The sequence below is a fragment of the Poecilia reticulata genome, chromosome 18, assembly GCF_904066995.2.
Source record: "Poecilia reticulata chromosome 18, P_reticulata-male-v2, whole genome shotgun sequence".
Lineage (NCBI taxonomy): Eukaryota > Metazoa > Chordata > Actinopteri > Cyprinodontiformes > Poeciliidae > Poecilia > Poecilia reticulata.
In genome coordinates this window covers 2,720,400-2,745,827 of record NC_088847.1, presented here as the reverse complement: position 1 = coordinate 2,745,827, position 25,428 = coordinate 2,720,400, and the positions used below count along the sequence as shown (strand labels likewise).

General features: G+C 39.0%; 2 protein-coding genes across 7 annotated transcripts in view; both read right to left on the bottom strand.

The window, feature by feature from the left end:
• Positions 1-1,325: 1,325 nt before the first annotated feature.
• LOC103480120 (ephrin type-A receptor 3) lies at positions 1,326-17,178 on the bottom strand. 2 transcript variants are annotated; one of them, XM_008434950.3, is made up of 15 exons: positions 16,956-17,178; positions 14,968-15,026; positions 13,271-13,889; positions 10,309-10,464; positions 8,679-9,011; positions 7,740-7,968; positions 7,168-7,265; positions 6,613-6,726; positions 6,010-6,090; positions 5,844-5,936; positions 5,515-5,636; positions 3,679-3,788; positions 3,398-3,557; positions 2,802-2,938; positions 1,326-1,630 (listed from the first exon to the last, which is right to left on the bottom strand). In XM_008434950.3, the coding sequence occupies exons 1-15, from the start codon at positions 17,038-17,040 to the stop codon at positions 1,369-1,371; spliced, it is 2,658 nt and encodes an 885-aa protein (XP_008433172.2). In that variant the 5' UTR covers positions 17,041-17,178; the 3' UTR covers positions 1,326-1,368. The 2 variants fall into 2 exon arrangements, with proteins under 2 accessions (XP_008433172.2, XP_008433171.2); XM_008434949.3 differs by having other exon boundaries at positions 14,968-15,029; positions 16,956-17,177.
• A 2,970-nt stretch (positions 17,179-20,148) lies between these two features.
• The window catches only part of ehbp1l1a (EH domain binding protein 1-like 1a), a 44,684-nt gene continuing 39,404 nt past the window's right edge, over positions 20,149-25,428 (bottom strand). For all 5 annotated transcript variants that reach the window (XM_008435077.3, XM_017310564.2, XM_081599797.1 and 2 more), the window contains 11 exons: positions 25,237-25,390; positions 24,529-24,695; positions 24,400-24,448; positions 23,774-24,295; positions 23,644-23,680; positions 23,509-23,552; positions 23,268-23,379; positions 21,822-21,921; positions 21,662-21,735; positions 21,436-21,550; positions 20,149-21,132 (listed from right to left, as the gene is read on the bottom strand). In XM_008435077.3, coding sequence (XP_008433299.2) covers positions 21,039-21,132; positions 21,436-21,550; positions 21,662-21,735; positions 21,822-21,921; positions 23,268-23,379; positions 23,509-23,552; positions 23,644-23,680; positions 23,774-24,295; positions 24,400-24,448; positions 24,529-24,695; positions 25,237-25,390 — 1,468 coding nt within the window. In that variant the 3' untranslated portion in view covers positions 20,149-21,038. The remainder of the gene's footprint in view (positions 21,133-21,435; positions 21,551-21,661; positions 21,736-21,821; positions 21,922-23,267; positions 23,380-23,508; positions 23,553-23,643; positions 23,681-23,773; positions 24,296-24,399; positions 24,449-24,528; positions 24,696-25,236; positions 25,391-25,428) is intronic.

Genomic DNA, 25,428 nt, shown 5'->3' with positions numbered 1-25,428 from the left:
ACGAAAGGTGATGTGTCACTACGCGATGGACTGCGGCTCTGGTAAACAGTCGCTTTGAGTACAGAGGGGAAAAAACACATTTCGCAATTATTAACGACAAAATATATGAATAAAGTTGGTGGTTTCAGGTTGTCACACAGACTATAATATAGTCGGCGAGTTTTCATTTGTAGCTGTCGTAAGACGCGGGGTCTGCCCCATTCGTCAGCCGACAAGGAGAGCGGCGCCGTGTCGGCGGAGTTTGTTCTCTTCAACCAGTTACTTTGGCACCTGAGTGGGAGTTAGAACACTATTATTAAGTAAATAAATAAATAATGCTATAAATACATGTAGAAATCTTGAAATAAATAAAATCTGCAAAACGCTGACTGACACCTCTCCTCAATAAAATAAAATAAAATAAAATAAAATATATACTTTTTTCTAGTCCATATACCAAGAAAGATAATATATAAAATTCTGAAATATATAAACTTTTCAATAATATCAATGTTTTATTGAAATGTACATAAAAGTGACACTGCCACTGTGGCTCCAAGGAAAACGTCTTGCAATCTGAAAGTTGTAGGTTCAATTCCAGTTTCCTTCTGCCATATGTTGATAAGACCCTCGTGAAAGCTGGTTGGATTTGGACAAATTCTCCATTTGAATGCATATTGCATATGTCCAGGTAGTTTTTATAAACATTGGAGGCTGGTCTTCACACCTGGTAGATCCTCCTTTTTACAGGTGCTGTGAAAAGTTGGAACCAAATATCTACATATTTCATAAAACAGACACATAACCTGTTTTCTTACTGGCTGACATCAAACCACACTGAAGCTTTCCTGTTTCAAGGTCATTAAGGATAAAGTCAAAAGTTCACCTAGAGGATTACATTGCCTTAAAACAATTTGGGAAGACTGACATAATCATATCATGACTTTCTAATCTTCTGACTTTTTTGTGTGTGCGTGTGTGTGCGCGTGCGTGCATGCGTGTGTGTAGTGGATTTCTTTATCTGGGACCTGAGTACAAATTTTGTACCACAAACTCCAAAGGTGGTATGACAATAAAAAATCCTTGAATCCTTGAATCCTTCTAGGTCAATTCAACACATTTGAGTTAACTGCAGGTGCACCAACATCTCACACACACTGCTTCCTTTTGTGACATCATGGCAAAAACAATAGAAATCAGCAAATATATCAGAATAAGGATCGTTGAAGGTTGTTTGTCATGTATGTCTCTTGTTTGTCTCATATGGACTGGTAGCCTGTCTCCTGCTTCTAGGTTAGAATAGAGATCCAGTCCCTACAGATCCTAAACCAGATTAAAAACATCTGAACAGTAACACAGTATTTAAGTCTGAATAATGGATGGATGTGATCAGTGTGGCATTGCTCCACATCCTTCTGCACCCACAGGAGAAGACAGGTAGACATTCTCATGTCTTCCTCCAGAGTCTATCTGAGGATCCTCAGTTACTGCAGCAGATGCAGCATCTAATCCTTGGTTGATGTATCTTTTCTCCTCCCAGGCTTCCAGAACCGGGAGCTCGGACAGAAGACCTTTTAATTTGTCAAGCAGACTCCTAAAGTCTGGCCTCAGCCGCGGCTCTGAGTCCCAGCAGCTCTTCATGATTTCGTAGCTGGTTGAAGGATAAGATAGGAGAAAAAGAATTAGACTTTTCTCACAGTATTGATTGTTTTATTGAACAGAAATCCTTCCTTACACAACAATGCTGAGTGTAATTTTCTTTGGTGTTGGAGTCATTCATTCCTCCAATAAAGACTAATTTACCTTCCCCATTCAAATCCCTCGTAATAAGTAGACAGTTTTTGTTTAAGCATGTTTTCCCATTCTGTGAATGGGGATAAATTTGATAGAACTTAGGTTTTTTTTAGATTTCCTCACATTTCAAATTGAATTAGGATTCTGGTCTATTTTTTCTTTCACAGACGGATTTGGGAAATATTCTGGATCATGACCAATGTGTCCTCTCTCAGACTCTGACATCACAGCTGGAGAATGAAAAGGAATGTGATGCTGCAACCTAAACTCAGAAACTTGAATTTCCTATTTACATATGTGAGAAACTCAACTGTTTTCAGAATTCCGAGTTAGAAAATAAAAAGGTTTCTATGTTAACCCTGACCTCGGACCTCTGCCATGTGCATAAAACATAGACTTTGCAATCTTAAACTACTTATTTTCTCTGTTTATCTTTGGTTTTTCTCTAATTAGATCAGAAACAAAAAAGGACTGGCTAACTATAAAACAAATATAAAGTGGTGTTTTCATGTTCTGTCTGCTCGCTTACCTTTTCTCTTCCTTATTCTACAGTCCAAATGTGTATGTTTGGATATTTTTGCTGAATAACTCAAGGTGCATTCTTTTTTTTTTTGTAAGGATTCAGAATTGTTGTTTCCTTCCTGATAAAAAGGAACAAAACTAGCAGCTTTCAGAACACTGAACCGGATTTCTGATGATTACCTGCAAGATCAATAAAACCTTACAGATTTTTTGGATCTGTTTTTGTTCTTTTATTTATTTATTTATTCATTTATTTTTATCAGGCTTTACTGACTGATAGTACAATCACCAATTACAAGAGATCTCGGCAAGATATACATTCTCAAGGTGCATGAGGAACATAGTTTTCTTTGCCTTTTTTTCAAGATATGCAATATTCATTTCATTAAAAATGTTTAGACTAATTATTTTGCGCTAAAATATGTTATTTTAAAGAAGAAAACTCCTACAGAAAGCAAAATTGTGTATTTCAAGCTTCTCATAAAAAAAAAAGCAGATGGACTCACAGCTTCTCGTCACACTCTGCAGGTGGTTTGAGTCTGTGTCCTGACAGCAGCAGGTCCAGCAGTTCATAGTTGTGGACAGCAGGATATGGAGTCTTTCCTCGGGATACTATCTCCCACATAGTTACTCCGAATGACCACTATAACACGGAGAAGAGGATTACGGGAATAAAGCAGCTGTTATGAGGCTTTTCTACCATATACTGATCATGATGCATGTTTTCCAGAAAGGAAAGTTAGCGAGTCGATGAGGCCTGCAGGTTTTACTCAGGCTGAGCTTTTTATCAGTTGAAATAATAAACTGAACTTCAATGCATTGTTTTACAAGCAGAATTGCTGTGGTCTTAAACCTTTGACCAGCTAATATTTAATTATTTAAAAAAAATTGTCTCTTGCTTATGTTTGTTCTTTTTGCATTTTCAGGTTCCATTTACCTGGCAGCAAGAATTACAGAGAGTTGTTATGTTTTCTTCTGTTTTGATCAGTAACTTGATCAGGAATACACCCTTTTTGGTGACAATTATACTAGCTGTGGATTGTTGTGATACGGTAACATGGGAGTGAAACACTGCAGAAAAATAAAAACTAGGCAAACTCACCACATCACTTTTGGTTGTGTAGACAGACTCAGACAGGCTCTCAATGGCCATCCACTTGATGGGCACACGGACAGCGACTGTCTGACGGTAGTAATTGCTGCTGTAGATTTTCTTAGAGAGGCCAAAGTCGGCCACGCAGACCCGAAGATCATCCCCCAGCCTGTGCAGAGACAGATGCATATTTCTATAGCATGGATCAAAGCGTACCCGCATATGTGCATCACTTTCATGCATTTTCCCGTCTTAATCTGGGTCTGTCCACCTTCAAAAGTCAGACTCACATGCAGTTGCGTGCAGCCAGGTCCCGATGCAGAAATCCCTTTGTGCTCAGATAGTCCATCCCCGCTGTGATGTCTATCATAAATCGTAGGAGCGTCTGGAAGGGAACAACCTGGAAGGGGAAAAATAGGACGGTTTTTTTTCCAAAACTAACTTCATTCCAGGCAGGATTATTTCCACATCTAGAGAATATTTCTCCTCAACAGATTTCTGCTCAATGCTTAAACAAGTCAAATAATATATAAGCTCACAAATAATGTTTTGTGTCGTTTATGTCTTATTTGGTTTGTGATTCAGTTTTTCTTTGTTTTGATCTTGATTTGTAAAGTTAGATAATTACTTCTTTAGTTTATATAGCATGCTTTTTTGATACTTTGTGCCTATTATGACATTTATGAGCTTATGGGTCAGTTTTTCCACATATTCCTTTTACTTTGTTGCTTGTGTTGACTAGTGTAATAGTACAATTGAGCAAAACTTTTTTTATTTATTGTTTAAGCATCCTGGTTTCTCCTGCTCTCTGCAGATAAATTATCTGATTCCAGATAAATCTCTGACTCCCAGTCAAACATTATTATGAAACACAAGGTCTCTGTCAGTAGATGAGTTATTAATGTTTCATGTTTCACAGAGATTTCTCAGACAAAGTGTCATTTTATAAATGATTGTAAAAGTAATTAGATCTTAAGGTTCATAATTTGTAAGTCTAAATTGATCAAATGTATATAAATAATTTATAAATTTTATTTTAAAAAATTCTGACAGCTCAATATTAACATTTGGAGAGGATATTCAATATAGAGAATCTATATGGGGAACCAAACACCAGGTTCAGCCCCTAGACTTCCAACCTCAAAACGTCGACTGAATACCAGTGAAAACACTCCAAAAGCTGTTCAGCAACAATCACAAGAGTTTGACTGTTTAATACCAATGAATAGTTTTCCATTTATTATGGAAAAGTATCCAACACCCTCCCACCCCCAACAAACAGGTTATTAAATGACGTTGTACTTGTTAAAAAAGAAAGAAGACATAAAACTTTAAGATTGTTTTATCATCTTTTGGGTCATGTCTGTCTCACTTCCTTCAGAAAACCCCCCAAAAATAAAACATTTTGATTGGATCAAAATGATCTTGCATCATTTTGGCTGTATAGGCGCAGTATATATAGACCACTGCAAAAAAAGTAGAACATTGTAAAATGTTCTATTTTTCCCCCCACTAATTTCAAGAAATAAAACTCAGTAAAATATCAGGAGGAAATCCTGGAGGACTATTTGTTTCCATCTGTAGGAGAACTGCAGCGTCAGAGAACATTTACTTTCCAGCAAGACAATGAGCCGAAGCATCCAGCAAAAGCTACACAGAGATGGTGTGAAGACAAGAAAGTGGCCCAGTCAAAGCCCATAGCTCAGACTAACTGAGTGGCTGGACTCAAAAATAGTTACTCACAGCTGATCCCCCCAGCCCGATAGAACTGGAAGAGTTTATCTGGAATAACGGAGGAAAAGTTCAGCTGAGCATCCTGACTGAGATCCACACTGACTGACTGCAGCCAGAGGAGCAGCTACTGAATACTGACTGAAGGGGGCAGTATTTGTCAAATCACTCCTCTGATGATGCATTATTTTATTTGTCATTATTGTGTAAAATCAGTTTTTAGTTTGACATTAAATAGGTTTTATTGACACTTTACTGATTATGTTGCTCATGATTGATTTGTAAAAGCCATAAAAAACCCAATCACTCACCAAGGAGGTAAGTTCCTTTTTTAAGCAATGTATGTACACATTACTGTGTGTGTGCGTGTGTATGTACTCTTAACAGCACCTCACCATTGGAATGTCCCCGTAGCGTGTAGCAATGAGAAAGCGCCGCAGGTCTCCATGTTTCATGTAAGGCAGGATGACCAGAGGAACAGGAACAGCAGAATCCTCCTCCTTCTTTAAAGTGACACCTGCAGGAAAAACACAAGTCTGCTTCTGCTTATAAACTACAGCAACTGATTTTAAAACCCACAGTACTCAATCCCTCCCCCAAATCTGACCAGATTAACAATTATCTGTATGGAATATGTTTCATGTGACTCTTTTGGCTGAGGGGACAGGAGAAGCTGGAAGGAGTCTGGGCTCAGTTCTAATCATTCCTCTGTGTTTTTGCTTACCAAGCAGCCTGACAACGTTTTCATGATCAAAGTTCTTCATTATCTCAGCCTCTTTCAAAAACTCCTCCAAGTCCCTCTGGCTATGGATTCCAACTGCAACCAGAGAAAATGATGAGAAAGGAGAGCTGGTCAAGCGTCTGATGAAGCTTCTATGTTGGCTCCAAACCTCTCATGGTTTTCACAGCCACCCTGATGTCAGCACCAGCCTGCGCCGTGAAGATCCCCTCATACACCGACCCAAACTCTCCTGTAAGTGGAAGCAGATGTTACTTAGGAACAAACATCCTGTCACCTTCATTCACATGTCTTGTTCATGTCTTGTTCATGTCTTGTTCATGTGTTGTTCACATCTTGTTCATGTCTTGTTCATGTCTTGTTCATGTGTTGTTTACGTTTTGTTCATGTCTTGTTCATGTCTTGTTCATGTGTTGTTTACGTTTTGTTCATGTCTTGTTCATGTGTTGTTTACGTTTTGTTCATGTCTTGTTCATGTGTTGTTTACGTTTTGTTCATGTCTTGTTCATGTCTTGTTCATGTGTTGTTTACGTTTTGTTCATGTCTTGTTCACGTCTTGTTCATGTGTTGTTCACATCTTGTTCATGTCTTGTTCATGTCTTGTTCATGTGTTGTTTACGTTTTGTTCATGTGTTGTTCACATCTTGTTCATGTGTTGTTCACATCTTGTTCATGTGTTGTTCACATCTTGTTCATGTCTTGTTCATGTCTTGTTCATGTAAGCAGCATGCAGAAACTATTTTTCTTGTCTGACCTTTGCCCAGCTCCTTGCCCAGGGTCAGTTGGTTTCTTTCCACCAAGACGTCCTTCAGACTGTCCCACAAGTGTCCACTAAGCCCCTCCAGCAGCTGGGCCACCCCCTGCTGATCTGAAACACAACAAAAATCCTCATTTAAAAAGAAAAATGTAACTTTAGACATTTCTTAGCAAACTCTTGGTCATCGCATAAAGAAATTTCTCTCATGATAGTTTTCAGATATGGACTGCGCTCTGCACAGCTCACTGAAAGAACACTGACTGTATCACAAAGTTATTTGATGCACCTTTCTGTTCATCATGTCTCAGATGAACAATTTTCTTGTTTGCTTCAGTTTTAGTTTTGAATGTGATTAAAATGTGAGAAGCTCTGTGATTTATGTTAGTAAATAAGTGCCAAAGAGACCCAGTTCTCCTTCAAATCAATTTTTTGGGAAAATTTAGAAAAGCATGAAGATAAAAGCAGCTTCAGGAAAGTCAGAATAAACTTCACTTCGGTAAGCTAAGTTAAAAACATGACTGACCCCCAGAGCTCAGACAACTAAACACTCACTGTGAGGCAGCTGAGCTCTGGTCTCTGTAATGGGTGGAGGTTGGTAGGAGATGTGAGCGTTCCCTGGGAGGAGCTGCAAATCATGGTCCGGTTCTGACCTGGAGGGACGGAGTGGGTTCAGAACAATCAGTATCAGTTCTGCACTGTATGAGAGCATGAAACATAATGTTATCACTTCTCATTGATCAGAGGACAGAGACATTGACTTAGCTGCAACTTTTTAAACATCTAAATATTATTTCATAAATACTGATACATTAAAGAGACTGCATTGATTTAATACAACTTTGATTTAAACAATAAATAAATTGGGATAAATGTTTTTAATGGACTCAAACTGCACTTATTTTAAATAAACAACACCAAATATGGACATTTATCTAGAATGTAGTTATCAGATTGTCCAAAATAATATGTGTGTATATATATATATATATATATATATATATATATATATATATATATATATATATATATATATATATATATATATATATATATTGTATATATATATATATATATATATATATATACAAAATGAGTAAAAGAGTCCGTTGGAAGTCTACCGTTACCTGAGCTTAGTGTAGTTTTTGCGTAAGAAGTACATGGTGACAAAGATCACAGCTGTCAGCAACACAGTGCTGAGTAAAACGACGACTGTGAGCCATGTGGAGCGGAACAGGGGTGACCTGTGGGTCAGAGCCGGAGCCGGAATCGGAGTCAGAGTCGGAGTCGGAGTCGGAGCGGCTCCACCAGCTGAGCTGTCTGACGCAGGAGCCTCAGTGATCACCACAGTCCTCCCTGAAGCAGAACAACAGGAGGCAGGTCAGGCATTCTGATGGGAGCAACTCCCCAAAAAGCTGCCCAGTGAGTGGGGTATATTTACTGAGCCTGCAGGATCATGGATATGGATGGATATTAACCCTATGAATATGCTGAAATGTGGAATTTGGTAACTCACAGTGTGAGGTTAAGGTTTAGCTTTTAACTTTTGGGAATTGTGGAGCACTCACTATTTAGACCAATATTATACTTTTTAGATTATCATGCAGAGCAACTCCCATTAGTTTTTCCAAAGAAAGTCCTTGCAGCTCATAAATAAAGTACTTATAATTATCTTACAACCCAGAACAGAAATTAGAACAAACTTAGAATGCTCAGAAAATACTTTCAGAACAAAAACAGTTTATATACTTTAGATCAACATTTAGCACCATCTACTACATAGCATCAAACTTGGAGAACCAACATTTAGTTTCATGTCTTCCTTTTTCTACTTTTGTTCTTTCCTTTGGTTTATTGTTTTGTTTGTATTTTCTTCTAGTTCATGTAAAGCACTTTCAATTGCCTTGTAGCTGAAAATGTGCTATATAAATAAAATTACCTTACCTTATCTAAGCAACAGAAGTAGTAGATACGCAGTATAATGAAGCATTTTTAAAATGTGGTTTATTGAAGCTAACCCATCAAACACAGGCTGATGGTGCAGTCTCTCAGCCAGGCTGACTTACATCTGTGCATGGTGACAGTAGCGGTGGATGAATGTGATGCTGGCTGCAGAGAGGAGATGTGATTCCAGGCCTGCACTGACAGTCTGTAGTCATGCTGGTGGTTCAGTCCCAGGACGGTGACCGACGTGTCGTTCAGCCCATCAGAGTCTGGCAGGAAAAGCACCTGGTTCCCACACGGCTCCCACCAACTGCCCATCTCTGCTGCCTTTTCACACTTTACTTGGTATTTTACGTCTGTCCTGCCTCCCTGGTCGTGGGGACTGTCCCATGTCAGGACCAGCACCGAGTCGTTAACAGGATTGGCTGTTAGATTCAGAGGAGCAGTGGGCGGCTCTGTGGAAGAAAACACACACACACACACACACACACACACACACACACACACACACACACACACACACACACACACACACACACACACACACACACACACACACACACACCTTCTATCATCCTTCTGCACAGCATCGCTGCACCTTTGTGCAAAGCAAAAGTTGCAAAAATGAAATTTTGACTATGGATATGATTTGTATTTTTTCATTACATTTCACTAGTATTCACTAAATATTTACATATTGCAGAAATATGGTTTACTGTAATTCATGTGGGAGAAATTGAAGCAATAACTTCACTAGCTTCAGTTTCAGTTCTCCAGCAACAGTCTGTTTCAAACAGTGGGAGTAAAAGCCTCTAACCACAGATCAATCCAGGTCATTTCTTATTTAATATTTGCTTATTTCAACCATTTTATTTCCCTTACCTATTTATATCCAGAGCATATCATACTCTGTTCAACTTCAGAGTTGTTTTTTCTTATATTCCTGTCTACCTTACGCCTTTCATACTTTTTCACATTGTCATGTTACAACCATAAACCGAAGCAGGTTTTATTGTGTGGTAAATAAAGCAGCACATTACTAGAAACAACAAATGGCTTTTTGTACAAACACGAACCTGAAAATTATTCCGGTTTAGATTATAAAACGATATCCCAACTTTGAACATCTTATGGAAAACTGTCCCATCCATCATCCACAGACAGACAGAATGCAGAAGAGCTAGGAGAATCTGTTGACTGGATGACTAATGGTTGTGCAGTGATGAACTTGTGCATGTTCACAGAACACAGATCTGGTTGTTTTTGGAGAATGGAGGTGAATCCAGGTGGCTCTACACAGTAGACTGGAGACTGTACATGCAGCCAGAGCTACAACAGAACGGTGTATGTTCATATTAGAGTGGCCCAGTCAAAGTCCAAACATAAACCTATTGAACAGCCAGTGGCTAACCTAAAAGCTAATGTTTACCAGTGCTCTCCATCTGAGTAAATGTGAACAGCTCTTAGTCTGATGGAGACAAATCCACATGAAGCAGCAAGCAGTGGCTTTATGAAATATGAGCATAAATACATAACCATAAAGACATATCAGAACCAATGACGTCTATGAACAAACTTCCTCAAAGTTAATACATAAGAATGATGGGTCTGTATCTGCTGTTCTTCAGTATCATAACTTGTGCCCATTTCGATATGGATGGTGACCTTTCACCTTTCTGTCATGTCACACCTGAATCCACATAAACATGTTTAAAACTCATGATTACAAGCAGCAAATAACTGATTCCTTACTACTGCAGCCAAGGTCATGGGGGTCAGAGGTCAGGCGGCTGAATCCCTTCAGGCACTCACAGCTCTCTGACCCCTCCCTGGGGGTCCTGGTGTTTGGTGGGCACAGCTGGCATTGTCCTCCCCCTTTGGTGGGTTTGTAGTAGCCCATCCTGCAGGCTGTGGGACAAACAGGGATCATCTTTTACCGTTTATAGTGTCATTTTCAAAGTGCAATCATAATTTTCTGAATTATGAAATTGCATCTTAAAAAATTAAAACACAATTTTATTGTAACTTTTTTTGTGGCCATGCTTTTTAAACATACCCTTTGTCAAATCTGTCTGTGTTAAAGATTGGTATATTCATATCAGACAACTTGTGTCTGGGTTTACAACAACAAAACAGCAGGGGGCGTTATCTCAAACAACTACCTTCAAAATGAACCTATGATTGTAATAACGGCATGATGACCATGTTTCAGTCACACCGCCACAGTTTTAAATTCTCTGTTTTTCTCTGTTTTCTGCCAAATTCCTCCATTGTGCTCGCTCTGGTTCTCAGGTTCCTTGTTCCAAGTCTGTGTGTTTCCTGTTTCATAATTTATTTGGGTAATAAATTAAGCTACAATAAATTCTGAAAGACTGTATTGGGCGCCATGAAAGAAAGACAAAACTACTTGTATAAAGTAATAAAGTCAAACTTTGTATTTTCACATTTTGGATTTCAAATAAATCTGAAATAAATCTGGACCTAATGTCAAGACCAACAAGTTAAAACTTATATTAGTAAAAAACAAACAAAAAAAATGTACAGTTGCCATTATTGCTATTATTATTATCCATAGATTTTCTTGTCTTGTTATGAGTTAGTTTTTAACCATCTTGTAATTTATTTGTTGGCTCTTTAGCACAGCGCCTTGAAGAAGCTTTAAGATACAAGGTCATTTTTTCACTTTTTCACTTTAGTGAACCGAAATGCTGTTGCTTAACAGAGGAAAACAAGAAATGTGAAAACTTGATTTTTTTTCTTTTTTTTTTTTTTTTAGAAATGCAAAACTGTGAGAAAACATAAAGCCACATTTCCAACACGAAGTCCTTCTTCAGAATGAGAAGGAAGACAACAGAGAAAATGAGGACGTGAAAGTCATGAGTTGACTTTTCCAAAGCCACCAAGAATAAATAGTTCACCAGGAAGTAATCACATGAGAATATAGTCAACACACCAACTTTGGGTGTTTTTTAAAAAACCCGAATTGTTCCAATAATTTGTTCTCAATGAAATGCTGAAAGCATAACGACATTACTTTGCTATGATTCAGAATTCATCCCTTCATTTATCTGGAGCAGAAGGAATCTGATCCAAGAAATATGTCTGCCCTGAAAAATCATTTTTTGTCTAATTTTAAAAACTGCAGCGTGTTTCAGTCTCTACATCATGAGACCAGGGTTCACTTTCAAGTAGCTAACAGAGACAAAACTCATTAGGAAGAAGGAAAAACGTCAGAACTGAACGACTGATCATGTCATTCAGTTTTGTTGAAGTGGGCTTCTGGCAGTTATTATCTTACTTGCAGTGAGAATTTTTCTTGGTTTTTCCTGTAGGCTGAAACTAACACAAACTTCAAACAGAGTTTATTTTCAAAGCTGACTGTCTTAACAAGGTTTAAAATCTCCCAGCAGTTTGTTTAAAACAGTTCTGTGCTATAGCACAGAAAAAGTTGAACCAACTTAATTGAATTGCTTCTATGGGTAACAAGCAATTCAATTAAGTTTATCCAACTTAATTTATTAAGTTTAACCAATTCAATATATTCTAATCATCCAACTCAATTTGTTAATTTTTTAAACAAATTTAGTATGTTTAAAATATCAGATTTAAGGCAGCGACTTCACATTAGAGTCACATTCACACACCAATATCCACATCGGCAGGAGGAAGCTGGAATTGAGCCTACAACCTTCCGATCACAAGACAACTACTCTATCCACAGAGCCACAGTGACTTAGTGGGGAATCTGTCCCTAGTAAGCTTGAGTCATGGTCAGACGTGGGATACAAAATTGAACTTAATTATTTCAAGTAAAGTCAAAGCAAAAAGGTCCTTTAAGGAAAAGATTTGTAACTTTTAAATTAGAGAATATTTAGAGGACACTGTAAAAAGAGTTTTCCAAAATATTTAGTTTGGAACTACTTAAAAGTTTGAGTTGCCTTTCTGTAGAATTAAGACAAAGACATTTTAAATGTTTATTAGAAGAAAATAAATAATTTGAGTAAGAGTGACTTAAATCTTTTATCTTAAACATACTTAATAAATTTGTTAAATAAAATTAACAAATTGAGTTGGATGATTAGAATATATTGAATTGGTTAAACCCCTCCCGACCCCACTGAGGGAAAAAGGGTGCAAGAAAATGGATGGATGGATGGATGAATTGGTTAAACTTAAATTAAGTTGGATAAACTTAATAAATTAAGTTGGGTAAACTTAATTGAATTGCTTGTTACTTATGGAAGCAATTCAATTAAGTTGATTCAACTATTTAGTGTAAGTTTTGAGTTAAATGAACACAAAAGTAAGTTGGCATAGCAAAAGCAAAAATAATTAAGTTAAATTAATGTAAATAAGTCCATAAGATGAACTTAAGCCCAAAAAACACTTTTTAGAGTGTACAATGAGATCTGTGTCTCCCTGACATCATCTCTGTAGAAAAATAAAGTAGAGAAATAAAAAAAAAAATGCAGGCTGTTACAAGTGGTTATAGTTCCAAATATCATCAAATCAGTCACAATTCTAATTTCTTTCTTTGTGCATAAATAAAGAACAGGATCAAAGCAGCTCAGTTCATTTTCCTCACTGCTAGATTTTATTCGGAAGGTTTTTATTTTAAATAGTGAAGATATTATAATGTGTGACCTGAGAATATTTTGAACAAGAATGCAGGTCATAACTCTCCTTGTATCAGCCGTACAAAAGTGTTTCCTACCTTCACATGTGTGACCTCTCTCCTCCAGGCCCGGCCCACAGGAGCAGCCGCCTTGCTGTGAGCTCCACACTCCGTCCAGGCCGCACTCTCTGACCGGAGGGTCCGACTCCACAGCGCCCGCCACACAGCGACCCCACACCGGCTCTGAGCCGGCCCCCGTCCTCAGGAACGACGTCAGGTTGGAGACGACGTCAGGGCATGCTTTGTAAAACACTCTGATGGAAGCGATGAACACACACTCTCCTGTGTAGGAGAAGCCGAGCTGGAAGCCTCTGCGTGAGACCGGACCCAGGCTCAGGGACACGCTGCGGTTCAGATAATCGGATATGGAGTCCAGAACATTAGAACTAGAGAACAGTTTGGAATTCTCAAGGTCCAGGACACTCGGACCGTTTGGGAATTTGGAAACGGCATTGTCTGTGTCAAAAAGATGAACTTTCAGCGGACTGAGCTCACCGGAGGACTCTTCCTCCTGAGCAACTGAAATATCTATCAGTAAATGGTGGGCATCTCTGCGCTCCATCCACCTGCTTAAGATTGATCTCCGTCCGGAGTTTGTACAGGCCTGGAGAACGGGCTCAGAACCTCCAGAACCAAACCGTAGAGGGATTTCACTCCACTGTAATTTAAAGAAAAAGGCATAAAAAAGTCAGCCATGGTCCTCCATGTTTCAGTAACTAATATTAATGCAAACAGAAACATTACATGGCATTATGTTGGGATTTCACTTAATAGATTTATACAGGTGAGAACTGAACTCCTGTATCAGGGATGTAAACGTGTAGAGGGCTGTCAGAACCAGTTCCATGTCTTGTTGCCAATTCTCTGCAAAATGTCAGTGAATGTGAATCTTCAAGTATTAGTACACATTGTGAATGAGTTTTAAAGATATGGGCTTTGACTGGACCATTTTAACTCATGACTGCATTGTGTGGTCCATTGCAGCTCTGGCTGCATGTTCAGAGTCTGTTTCTCCTCTGTCCATTTCCCTGCCCATCACCTCCACAACATGATGCTGCCAACACCATGTTTAACTGATTGTAGTTTGTTTTCACTGCATTTCCTCTGACCGCCCTTTGAATTAAATGAAATTCAGTTCAGTTTATTCACGTAGCACTAATTCTCAACACCAGTTCTTTCATAACAAAGTCAGTCTGATTCTGTTTCTCAAACAATGCAGTGATGTTCAACTTGTTACTTAAGTTGATTTAAAAGGAAACCTAGCAAATTGCATCAAGTCACTGACTCACAGCAATTCCTCACACTGAACATGCATGCAGTGACAGCGGAATGGAAACCCTCCCCCCCACCACCTTAACAGGAAGAAACCCCCAGCAGAAGCAGAGCCTGGTTCAGTATGACTGAACGTTTTAGGGCTGACTGTACAGACTGGCCATGAAGTTCTGAATTAGATCAATGGTGACATCACTTCTCCACTCTGTCCTCTTCAGAGAGTATAATACCCAGCAGACAAAGACAGAAAAGACAAACATGAATGAAGACCAGCCTGGGGTAAACTTAGAATCAACCCGGTGTGGATGTGGACCGTATGGGAGAGGGAGAGTACCCAGAACCTGGTCATGGATGTAAATGGAGAGTAGCCCAGCTTCACTCAGAAAGCTCAGTGCTCTGAGACAGAGTGAACAAATTCACCTCCACAAAGATTATATGGAACTGTAAGTAGAAGATTCACTCACCTGTCTGATCGGTTCTGACTTCCATCCCAGCCTGGTCTCTTTACCAGAGTTGAAAAGTTCTACTGCAGAGAGGAGAACGTCCCACCATCACTTGGTTTAGTTACATTTATGTCTCATTTGAATCGACAGACCAATAACAGAGTCAGAACAGTTTGTGGTTTCAGGGCTCCAGATGTTGACATGCATTCTGTGGATCAGTGGATTCCTTTCCACTCATGACTCTCAAACAGGTGGAGAAAATATGAATTTCCAGCATCAATTCCCAAAAAACTGTTTATTGCGTTAGAAAGTACTGAATATTATTGATTGATTGATTGATTGATTGATTGATTGATTGATTGATTGATTGATTGATTGATTGATTGATTGATTGATTGATTGATTGATTGATTGATTGACTTGGTTAGAATAAGAATTTTCTGTCACTTGCAATTAGCAAGAGTTGGAAGTAATTAGAGTTGGTTTAGATGGTTTTGAAGATAAGTCTGCATCTTATTGATATGATTTTTTTTTTCAAACCCAAAATCACTTAAAAACTACAACAAAATGATTTTAAACTAACAGTGTTGTGTTTGTTTCTTAACATCTTCACTCAGCCAACTTAAAGCTGTTAGTGAAAGTTGAATTTCCTGACTTGTGGCAGTTCAGCCCAGGACTCAGCAACCACTGCAAATTTAAAAGCCATTTCTGAACAAAATTTGCTTTTTGCCATAAAAAACTACACAGCTTTTCAAAACAAAATACTTTTTTTTACCTCCCCTATAGGAAATATGTTTCAATTTTTTAATGAAATACCAGGTCTTTATTTTTGTTTTGATGTAAATCAGAGTTAATTAAGTTTTGCACACCTTCTGGATGAATAGAACATGACATAAAAAGCACATAATTTGCAATCTTTGGGAAGAATTATGAAAAAGAATATTCCTATATTTGTGAAAATGTGCTTTTGTTGGCTGCAAACATCTAGAAAACATTAAGTATTTCAGCTGCTTGGCTCTGGTTCAGGCTGCCCTATTTATAAATATAATATTTATAAATATTAGTTTAATATTTTTCAGGTTTAATTACACTAGGTTACAAAAAAATAATTTTTTGGAAGTTGTCTTAGTTTTTTCAACTGAATTCGGAGTTTCTGCTGAATCCAAAAATGTCATCCATTTTTCTCAATCAGGTCAGGTCTTTTGATTTAGAGAAATCCAACCTTCTGACTAAATTGATGACATTGTTGTAACATTATCAATTCATTTCTGTTAATATTTCTCAGGTTTCCATTTTAGGAGAAATTGCTTTCTAACAGAGTGTATAACTTAAATGTTACAAACATGTATTTTTGTAAATTGAATAATAAACACTGATAATGTTAAGTACATGTGACCTGAACATCACGTCTTCATTGTGTAAAATTCTCCGTCTCTCCCTGTCCTGATGGAATCTCTCCTCCTGCTCATCACTCATTGATCAGATTCTCCAGATGTGAGAACAAGTCCTGCATTTTGATGCTCATGTTGCTCCATAGATCAGAAAGTTGACCTGACTGAGCAAAACCAATGTGATTTTAGGATTCAGCTCATCAACATGACCCTAAAACAGATGAAAAACAGACAAGTTTTTGACTGTTGACCAGTGTTATCAACAGGCCTATATGTGAATCATGCTTTGCTCCTCTCATTCTGGACTTCATTCGTCTCGGATGTTGGAGTTGCCAACCTGTGGATTTTCTAGAAGCAACATTTCTCTGCCTTTTATACATTCAGCCACTAAATGGAAGGTTTTCACACATGAACAGCATTAGTTAATAGAACTTAGTTAATTAAATGTTAATTCTCAAAAGTGCTAATAAAGAGTTTCTGCAATTGCAATAATTTTCATTATCACAGCTGCATTTTTTCAGTTTCCAGGGAATTATAATCACATATTGTACTTTTGTGTTTTTACCTGCCAGCAATCCATTTTCTCCACTTAAATATCTCAAATCATGAATTACGCACCTTCCTCTGCCAAAGGCTGTGTGTCGCAGTCAGTGGTCCATATTAGCATCCACAACAAGACAGAAGCAGGTCCAGCAGACTCCATATTGTCCTGTGAACAGTCTGAATCCTTCAATCCCGTTTCTGCCGGTCAGGCTGCAGTTCTGATGGACGTCTGGGTTTACATCTAACACAAGATGACTCAGACATTTCTTTCCCCAAATCAGCCTTCCTCTTTGAAAGTATACACCCACATCAGTGTTCTGATGCTGAACTGACTTGAATTAAATCAGACCATAAAACGTTTTTTTTTTTCATTTCAATAAAGATGAAACAGCACATTTTATTATCAAAATAAGAAGTAATAAAAAGATGTGATGCAGACTAGAATTTATCTGTTTTCCAGTTATTATAAATCAAAGACAATTCTAAACACAGAAAATAAAGCAGCTGACTTGAATTTGAAATCCAAAATCTATTTTGTATGATGAAACAATCTGATTTATCAATTCAACTCAAGATAATACATTTTTTATCATGCATTTTTTGTTACAAAAAACACAAAAAGACGATCAACAATATTCCTTTTCTTTTTTACCAAAAAGCAACTGTCATAAGTTTTTTTTACACACAGTAAAGGTTTATTATTGTAATTTTATAAATATGAAGGGGGCGAAGTTGGTAGAGCTGTTGCCTTGCAGCAAGAAGGTTCTGGGTTCGATTCCCAACCCGGGGTCTTTCTGCATGGAGTTTGCATGTTCTCCCTGTGGATGGTGGATTCTCTCCAGGTACTCTGGCTTCCTCCCACAGTTCAGAAACATGACTGTTAGGTTAATTGGTCTCTTTAAATTCTCCCTAGGTGTGTGTGTGTGTGTGTGTGGTTGTTTGTCCTGTCTGTCTCTGTGTTGCCCTGCGACTGGTCCAGGGTGACCCCGCCTCTTGTTCACTGGACATAGGCACCAGCACCTCTCCTGACCCCACTAGGGACAAGGGTGTTTTTTGGTATTAAGTTTCTTCATTGTTGCTCTAAGAGGAATTTTCTTCTTAATTTCTTGTGAATTCCTCTCTGAGCTCCAAGAACTCTTATCTTGCCTTCCAGAGTTTGGCAACTTGCATTTTCATTTCCTCTTTCTGTTGTATACTTATAAATAGTAAAAGCCACTGCAATTTATTTTAATATGAAAAAGGGTGCTAGTTATATAAAAAAATCAACTTGGCACCCAGGTGTGTTAAGATTTGTTTTGTTTTTTTCAGTAAGAAACACGTGTGTTTTACAAGTGGCATCTGTCTGATTGGACTTATTCATTTGGAAGAGTTGCAAAAACATAAAAACCCCACACACCTACTTTTGATGGTAAACATGTTGCTTCTTGTTTCCATGAAGGGAATAAAAGAATAACCAAGAGTAACAAAACCACTGCTAGTGGTGATGTGTTGCGGCTCCTGCAGTGTTGCTCAGCTGGGAAAAAGACAGCGATGATCTCGGTGTCATATGTCAATATGACATGGAATGCCATATTAGTGTACTTCCTCCTTATGGTTTCCATTTCTACCAGTTTCTTAAGTCTGAGTTGTGATTTCTCCAAATATCCCTATTTGAGCAAAGATTATGACAAGCTGAAAAGCACTCTGAACAGTGTGCTCTTTAAGTGTGCACTGACATAAAAAATGTTCCACCAACAATAAGGCAACACCCTGCAAAATCTGTTGGATCCACTTCAGCTTTTATCACGACACACACACTGCAAACACACAAACTCTTAGCATGTATTTTTGTCTAGTTTCTAGTGCAAATATCTCAATACACTTGAAATTAGACAAAACTAAAAAAGTAAAAACTATTAGTCACTTTAGACATTTTCCTCATGTTATAAGTGAAAAACAATCTGCTAGTAAAACTAGTACTGTTTCATCAATATTAAGCTATTACTGACTTAAAACAAAATCCTTTATCTGGCTGAAAAGTTAATTGTAAGTTAGTTTAGTCCTATTTCAAGTATACAAAGATATTTTCACCAGATACTAAACCAAAAGTAAAAGATTTTGTGTTTTTGCACTGTGGCATTGTTTCGATAAGGTTCTGCAACGTCACCAGATTTATTTCCACCCAGTGCTGCATTCATTTTTTGCCAGGATCTTGTATTGGAGATGGTAGAGTCTGACCGCTGTCGAGATCCTTCTCCAGCACATCCTAAAGGTTCTCAGTGGGGTTGATGTCCAGGCTCCGCTGACTAATCCATGATGCCTCATGCAGTCTGCACTGGGCTTTCACAACCTGAGCCTGATGAATGCTGACAGTTTCATGTTGGAATATCCATGAGTCATCAGGGAAGAAAAAAGTCCATAACCTGGTCATTCAGCATGTTCTTATAGTCAGCTGACGTCATAATGCTGCTGAAACCGAACCTCTTCACCAGCAGCAGCAGATCACAGCACTGGAAGCCATCATTCATCCTGTAGAGGAACATTAACATGTGTGTGTGGCAGCAGAGTTAGGTGGATTTTTTTGTAATGAAGCAGTCAGGTGAGTCCTTCCTACTGATGATAAACGTTCAAATTTTGGCCCTCAGTGTTCTGTCATGATCTGAGGCAACAAATGATGATTGATGGACATTTTTTAAAATAAAATGTAAGTCATGACCTTTCATCTAGGCAGAGAAGGGGTGTGAGAAACCTCGCCGTTTCAGGTAAACCATAAGAAAACGGGTCGTTCTGGGTTTATGGAAGAGAGCTGCTAATTTTGAAACAGTTGAGGTTGGAGACTTGAACTGATCCATATCTGTGGGCTTGATGATTATTTATTTGATTCATCCTAGAATCACTTCCTCCAGTTCAGAACTGTAGGAAGGTTTCTAACATGGGAGGAAAGCTGTTTGATTGCAAGAAGACTGGCAGCAGAATCCTGACACCCTACCTCCAATCCAACTTAGTCCTTCTGTTTGCACAACGTTTTGTGAGGAAGTTCACTGACAGCTGAATCAGTCACACCCACTGGCTGAATCCTGGCTGGATCAGTGAAACGAATACTGAAAGTGGGGCAACAAGCAGTCATTTCAGATGGAGCTGAGCTGGAATCAGCTGGAGTTCAAATGTGTTGGAACAGTGAGTACAGCTTAACACACACACACACGCACACACACGCACACGCACACGCGCACACGCACACACACACACACACACACAAACACACGCACAAACACAAACTCACAAGTGATGCATTCAGCTCTTTTGTATTTCCAATAGTGCAAATTTCACATTAAATTCTTAAAAACAAACCTCCAGGAGCAATCCTTTAAACAAACTGGAGCTAGTCACAGGTCATAAAAACTGCAAATACAATACTTTTAAAAGTATTAAAAGCGTCTGGTTTCAGAAATGGTTCATATTTCCTTAACCTACAACACAAACAGAGTAACATTTTTCAGAGCAAAGGCAAGCAACTGTTTTCCACACTTTAAAACAATACAAGTGGCAATTCTGTTTCTGCCAAAGTAAATAATGTGCTCAAGACTTTGGAGACATTTTTTTATGGCTTTTACATTTCTATTTAGTAGTAAATCAAACATTGGTACTACGTTTCACTTCAGTAACTTCAGCAGTGAAAAAAATAAAAAGAAATGGCTTTAAAATATAAGTGAGCAGTGTCACCTAAACATCTGTGACCCTGCAGCTGTCCCTGATGTCCATGTGCTGTTCTGGTCACACCCTTACATTCCTGATATTCCAAATACATTTTATCTAAAATTTCATCTCAAATAGCACAATTCCCTTCAGATGAAATGACTTTGGGAAATTGAGCACTAGTTCCAGATCACCTGTTTTTTTTGTTCAATAAGATAAATAATAAACAGTATGTTTTAAAACTATCAGTTTATCTAGAGATCCAACATACTTCCAACATACTGTAGCTTGTTTTTGCCTCAGAACGAAACTGCTGTTCTGGACTTTCTTAGTGTCAGCAGAACCTGCACAGTAAGTTCACAGTTTCAGTGCTTTCTTGTGTTAACAACAAGATTGGATCAGTTTTCTGACCTAAAATAGCAATCTGGATGACTTAACTTCCTCATTCTTGATTTTGTCCTGAACTTTCCTCTTTTGCTTTCCTCACTGAATGAGACACTTTTCTTTCTGCTCCTTGGCATACTTCCTTCTTCGCTGCTCAAGGCCACGGTTCAGACGCTCATCCTCTTCCTCAGCTCTGAAAACAAGAACAGAGATCAATCACATCCTGGCCTAAACACCTCTTTCTGGTTTGTTTAAACTGTTGGGGTTTTTTTGTTTTGTTTTGGCACAGAGCTGGTTTTGAAGCTTAATCCATATGTTGTTAACAGGACTGAGCTCAGGCCTTCTAAGGAACTGGGATAAGTTTGTTTTCAGAATATTCTTGAGAAGGTGTGCACTTTGTCTAGAATAAATCCCATTGTTACAATCTCTTCCTGAGAAAAGCTCCAAGGTGTTTGGTTCCAGGTCGTGGTAGAACAGCGAGGTGGGTTTGTCTTACCCTCTTTCTTTGGCATCAATATTGTGAACCAGCTCATCCCTCTGGTTGACCAGAGACACCAGATCCTGCAGCAGGAGCTGCTCTCTGTGGTTGTGGGCCTGGGTCTTCTGGCTCTCTATTATTTTCAAAATAAAAGCAGGTAGTTGATGAAGAAAATAGAGCAGAAGACGCCCAGCCCTAAAGACATGAGGTTGTGATGAATTCTGCATTAGATAAATAGATGTACCTTCAATTGCCATCATGTCTCTCAGCTCTTTGGTTAACAGCTCAAACCTCCTTTCCAGGTCTTGTTCCTCCAGCCTGTTGATAATGAAACATGTTTTACATGACAGAACTCGGCCATGTTGCTCTGCCAGGGGAATGCAGCATCATGGCGCCCGACTCACAGCAGCTGCACATGGTCCTGCCTTCGGATTAAAGCGTTCTTCTTGTTAACCAGAGTGAACCACTCCTGGATCAGCCTCTCCTCCTCCACCTTGTCACTGCCTGCAGAAACAAAACATTACCAGCAGCTACTGTTATAATACACTTTGAAAGTGTTATGATGCCCTGCCTCTTCATGTGCCATACATCGGAAAGACAGTAAATCCCAGACTGTCCATCATAACGTACCTGCAAGTCAGACTGGAGGTAATCAGAAGGACTGAGCACTCAGTTCGTTTTCACACCCAATAATCCAGTAGAATCTCCTTCAGGATCCCATCAATTCCCTGAAGATGTCCAGTTTCTGAAGCAGCAATGCCCCAGACCAACAAACTCCCACCACTATGTTTCATTGTCAGTATGATGACCCCTCCCCTTTTATTTATTTAGAAATGCTGTTTATTTTTACATCAGATGTAACAGTTCAGACATGTCTCAGAAAGTTACAGTTTTATCTCATCTGACCACAAAATGTTTTCCCAGAAGTCCTGGAGATGTTCCTGGTGAGTGGAGCTCTCACATGGAGGCCATTTTTCCCAGCAGGAGCAGCAACAAGGTGGCTTGTTTTGATAAGTAGTGAGCAGATCTGCTCATTTTCACTTGAAACCAACAGTTCAGGGATCAATACCAATGTGGCAGAAGAATCTAGTGACAAAGTGAAGACTTTGTGACCTATTGGACATTTATAAACTGAAGCTCATCTTTGGTCCAACTGAGCTACAACCAACTATCAAAGAAGAAACGTTGGCCTCTGTAAACTGAGAACTGATTAGGTATGATTTTAAGTTTAATAGTTAATTAGTTTTATGGTCTGTAATAAGGCATCAGAGCATAACATCACAGTCCTTCCATCTTTATTTATAGTGTCAACTGACAACATTAAGTCAGTGGAGAATGTTTTCTCCTCTGTTCAGGTCTGTAGCCATGGAGTTGACCAGGCAGTTAAATATGATATTTCTTGAGGTCGTCCCCAAAATCAACATGACTGAACGTCACATGACTATATGTGATGTTCTCATGTGTTTTTTCCCTGAATGAATAAGAAAAAGTTACTTTATCTGCAGGATAAAGATATGATTCTAAGGACCTTTATAAGAGTGAATTATTTACTTTTAATTGCAATTTACTATATCAGTCATGGTAAAAAAGTAAGTGAACCCTCTGTCATCTCTAGGGTTTTAACTTATGAGTAAGCAGGTTTCAATCCTGCTTACTCATAAGTAAGCAGGACTGTAACAATTTCAATCCAATCTGTTAAAAACAAAACTACACACTCATTGGACATCAGTCCAAACAGTTTGGACTTTCTGTCCAATCATTTAGATTTTATGTCAGTTCCATAAAATCTAAATGTTAGACTTAACATTTAGCTTTAAATGTGTTGACCATCAAGGCATACAGTACTTTACCTGTTTCCATTAACTGCCTGAGTTTCTGCTCCACCACGCCTGCTCTGTTGTCAATGTGGTTTTGTTCGGCTTCTAGCGCTTCCATCTGATGCAACACATACTGGCTTGTGTCCTAGATATATTAACAAAAATATATTAATATGATTCTAAATATGCACAGTTGCGAAACAGAAAGAGTAAATGTCTCCTTTAGGAGTTATCACTAGTAAAGTCATTTGTCAGTTCCATCAAACCAACTCACCTGACCTTCTGGTCTCTCTTCTTCAACTACAAACTCTGTTCTTTCTGCAGAAAGTAAAAACAAATAAATAAATATGATCATTTAAAATGTACATGAGGACCACAAAAAGGAGAATAAACCTAAAAAAACATCTACCAGTCTCTGAGTTCTTTTTGTCTTGCTCTGTTGCAGCCTAGAGAAACAGAAACAAGATCCTTGTATTTTAGTCATCGGTAAATAAGAAGGAGGTTAAACATGAACAAAAATACCACAAAAAGCATCGTACCACTAATATATCTCCATCATCAATTGAGCCACTCTTCTTCTGTGATCTGCGCTTCTTGAGCAGATCAGCATCTTTCACTCGGGAGAAGCCTGACTTGGGTAGATTATGAGACCGTGGTGGTGCCACAGGAGACGGAGAGCTGGAAGCTCCTCCTGCTCCAGCATTCTGCAGCCGTTTGGACCGAGGAGGAGCAGCCATCTCATCGCTGCTTTTGGTTTCACCTTCTGCAGGGCTTCCACTCCCAATAAACTCAAGACTGAGACCTTTCTCCTGGAGTTTCTGGGCGCAGTAGCGAACAGTTGCCTCTGGGTCCTCCTGGGCATCCTGCTTCCCTGATACCGCATAACTAGACTCACTGCTGTTTTTATCTACGTGAAGCACACTGAGCTCCTGGCCGGTGAAGTGGGTTCGTATTTGGTTGAGGTAGGTCATGACAATAAGGCGGTCAGGAACCGCGAGCATGACCATATCTGAAGGCTCGATCAGTCTGGAAATCCCAAGTTCAGCAAAACCATCAAAAGCCTGAAATGTGTGACAGAAGACAGTTGGATAATTATAATAACTTTTATTATGATTGACCAAATAACAGTCAGACCAGTTTGGAAAATGAATAAAATGTCTTGAACCTGTTTGTTGTTGGTCTTGATGTCATACGGGTTCAGCATTTCAAAATTTCTAGAAAACGACAAACGGACAGAGAAATGTTGACTAGCAGTTTGTAGTATGGAGCATTTTGTATGGCAGGTGTTTCTTACATCTTTCCAGGGTGGAAGTGATGCAGGATAGCACAGAAGGCCAGGCCATTCCTCCAGGAGGTGCTGAAGTTGGTGATCTTCACTCCCTTGTGACCCTGAGTGACATCCTGACACCACTCCAGCAGAGACCGACTGGAGGTCACTAAGCTGGGACTACCGAGGGTAGTCTACAACACACAAATCAAAAAGAAATTCAGAAATTCAACTTGGCACAGAACTGAAACTATCAAGTATAATCAGTGGTGGTTTTTGATTTGAGCTGTATGGCCAGCTGCTCTGGGCAGCAGAAAGGGGCGAGTCGTAGAACAGATCTGCCAGGGAACTTCTGCCTCCGATTAAGGCAGTCTCATTAAGTTTAAGAGAAACTCATCTATGGGTTTATCTTTAGTCGCACTGATTACTGCAACAGCGTCTTCTCAGGTCTGACTAAAAGATCAATCCTCCAGCTGCAGCTGATCCAGAACGCTGCTGCTGGTGTTCTAACTAAAACCAGGAAGATAGAGCACATCACCCAGTTCTACAGACTGTTCACTGAGAGAATAGACTTTAAAATACTGTTGGTTTATAAATCCTTGAAGGGCTTAGGACGACAATGCAATAAAGATCTGCTGTTATTGTATCAGCCTTCCAGACCACTCAGGTCTCCTGGTTCTGCTCTGCATCCAGAACCAGAACCAAACATGAAGAAGCAGCATTCAGCTTCCTCACCTCTACAGAAGGAGCGCCCTCTGCAGGTCTTTTCTGAGGCGTTGTCGGCTCACAGGCTTGTTGAAGGGTTTCAGCTTGTGACTTGGTGCCATTTAGAGAGGAACCACTCAAGCGCTTCTTGCCACGAGGAACAGGTACGGGCTGCCCTGACGACCTAACAAAACCACAACAGAACACAAATGCACCTGTTAC

Coding starts and splice junctions, on each gene's coding strand:
- LOC103480120 (XM_008434949.3), bottom strand. CDS start 17,040: ATGGAGTCTGCTGGACCTGCTTCTGTCTTGTTGTGGATGCTAATATGG. Junction 6,727..7,167: donor CAGAGCTCAGCTGCCTCACA/GTGAGTGTTTAG, acceptor GTTGTGTTTCAG/ATCAGCAGGGGGTGGCCCAG. Junction 3,789..5,514: donor GCTACGGGGACATTCCAATG/GTGAGGTGCTGT, acceptor TTCCCCTTCCAG/GTTGTTCCCTTCCAGACGCT.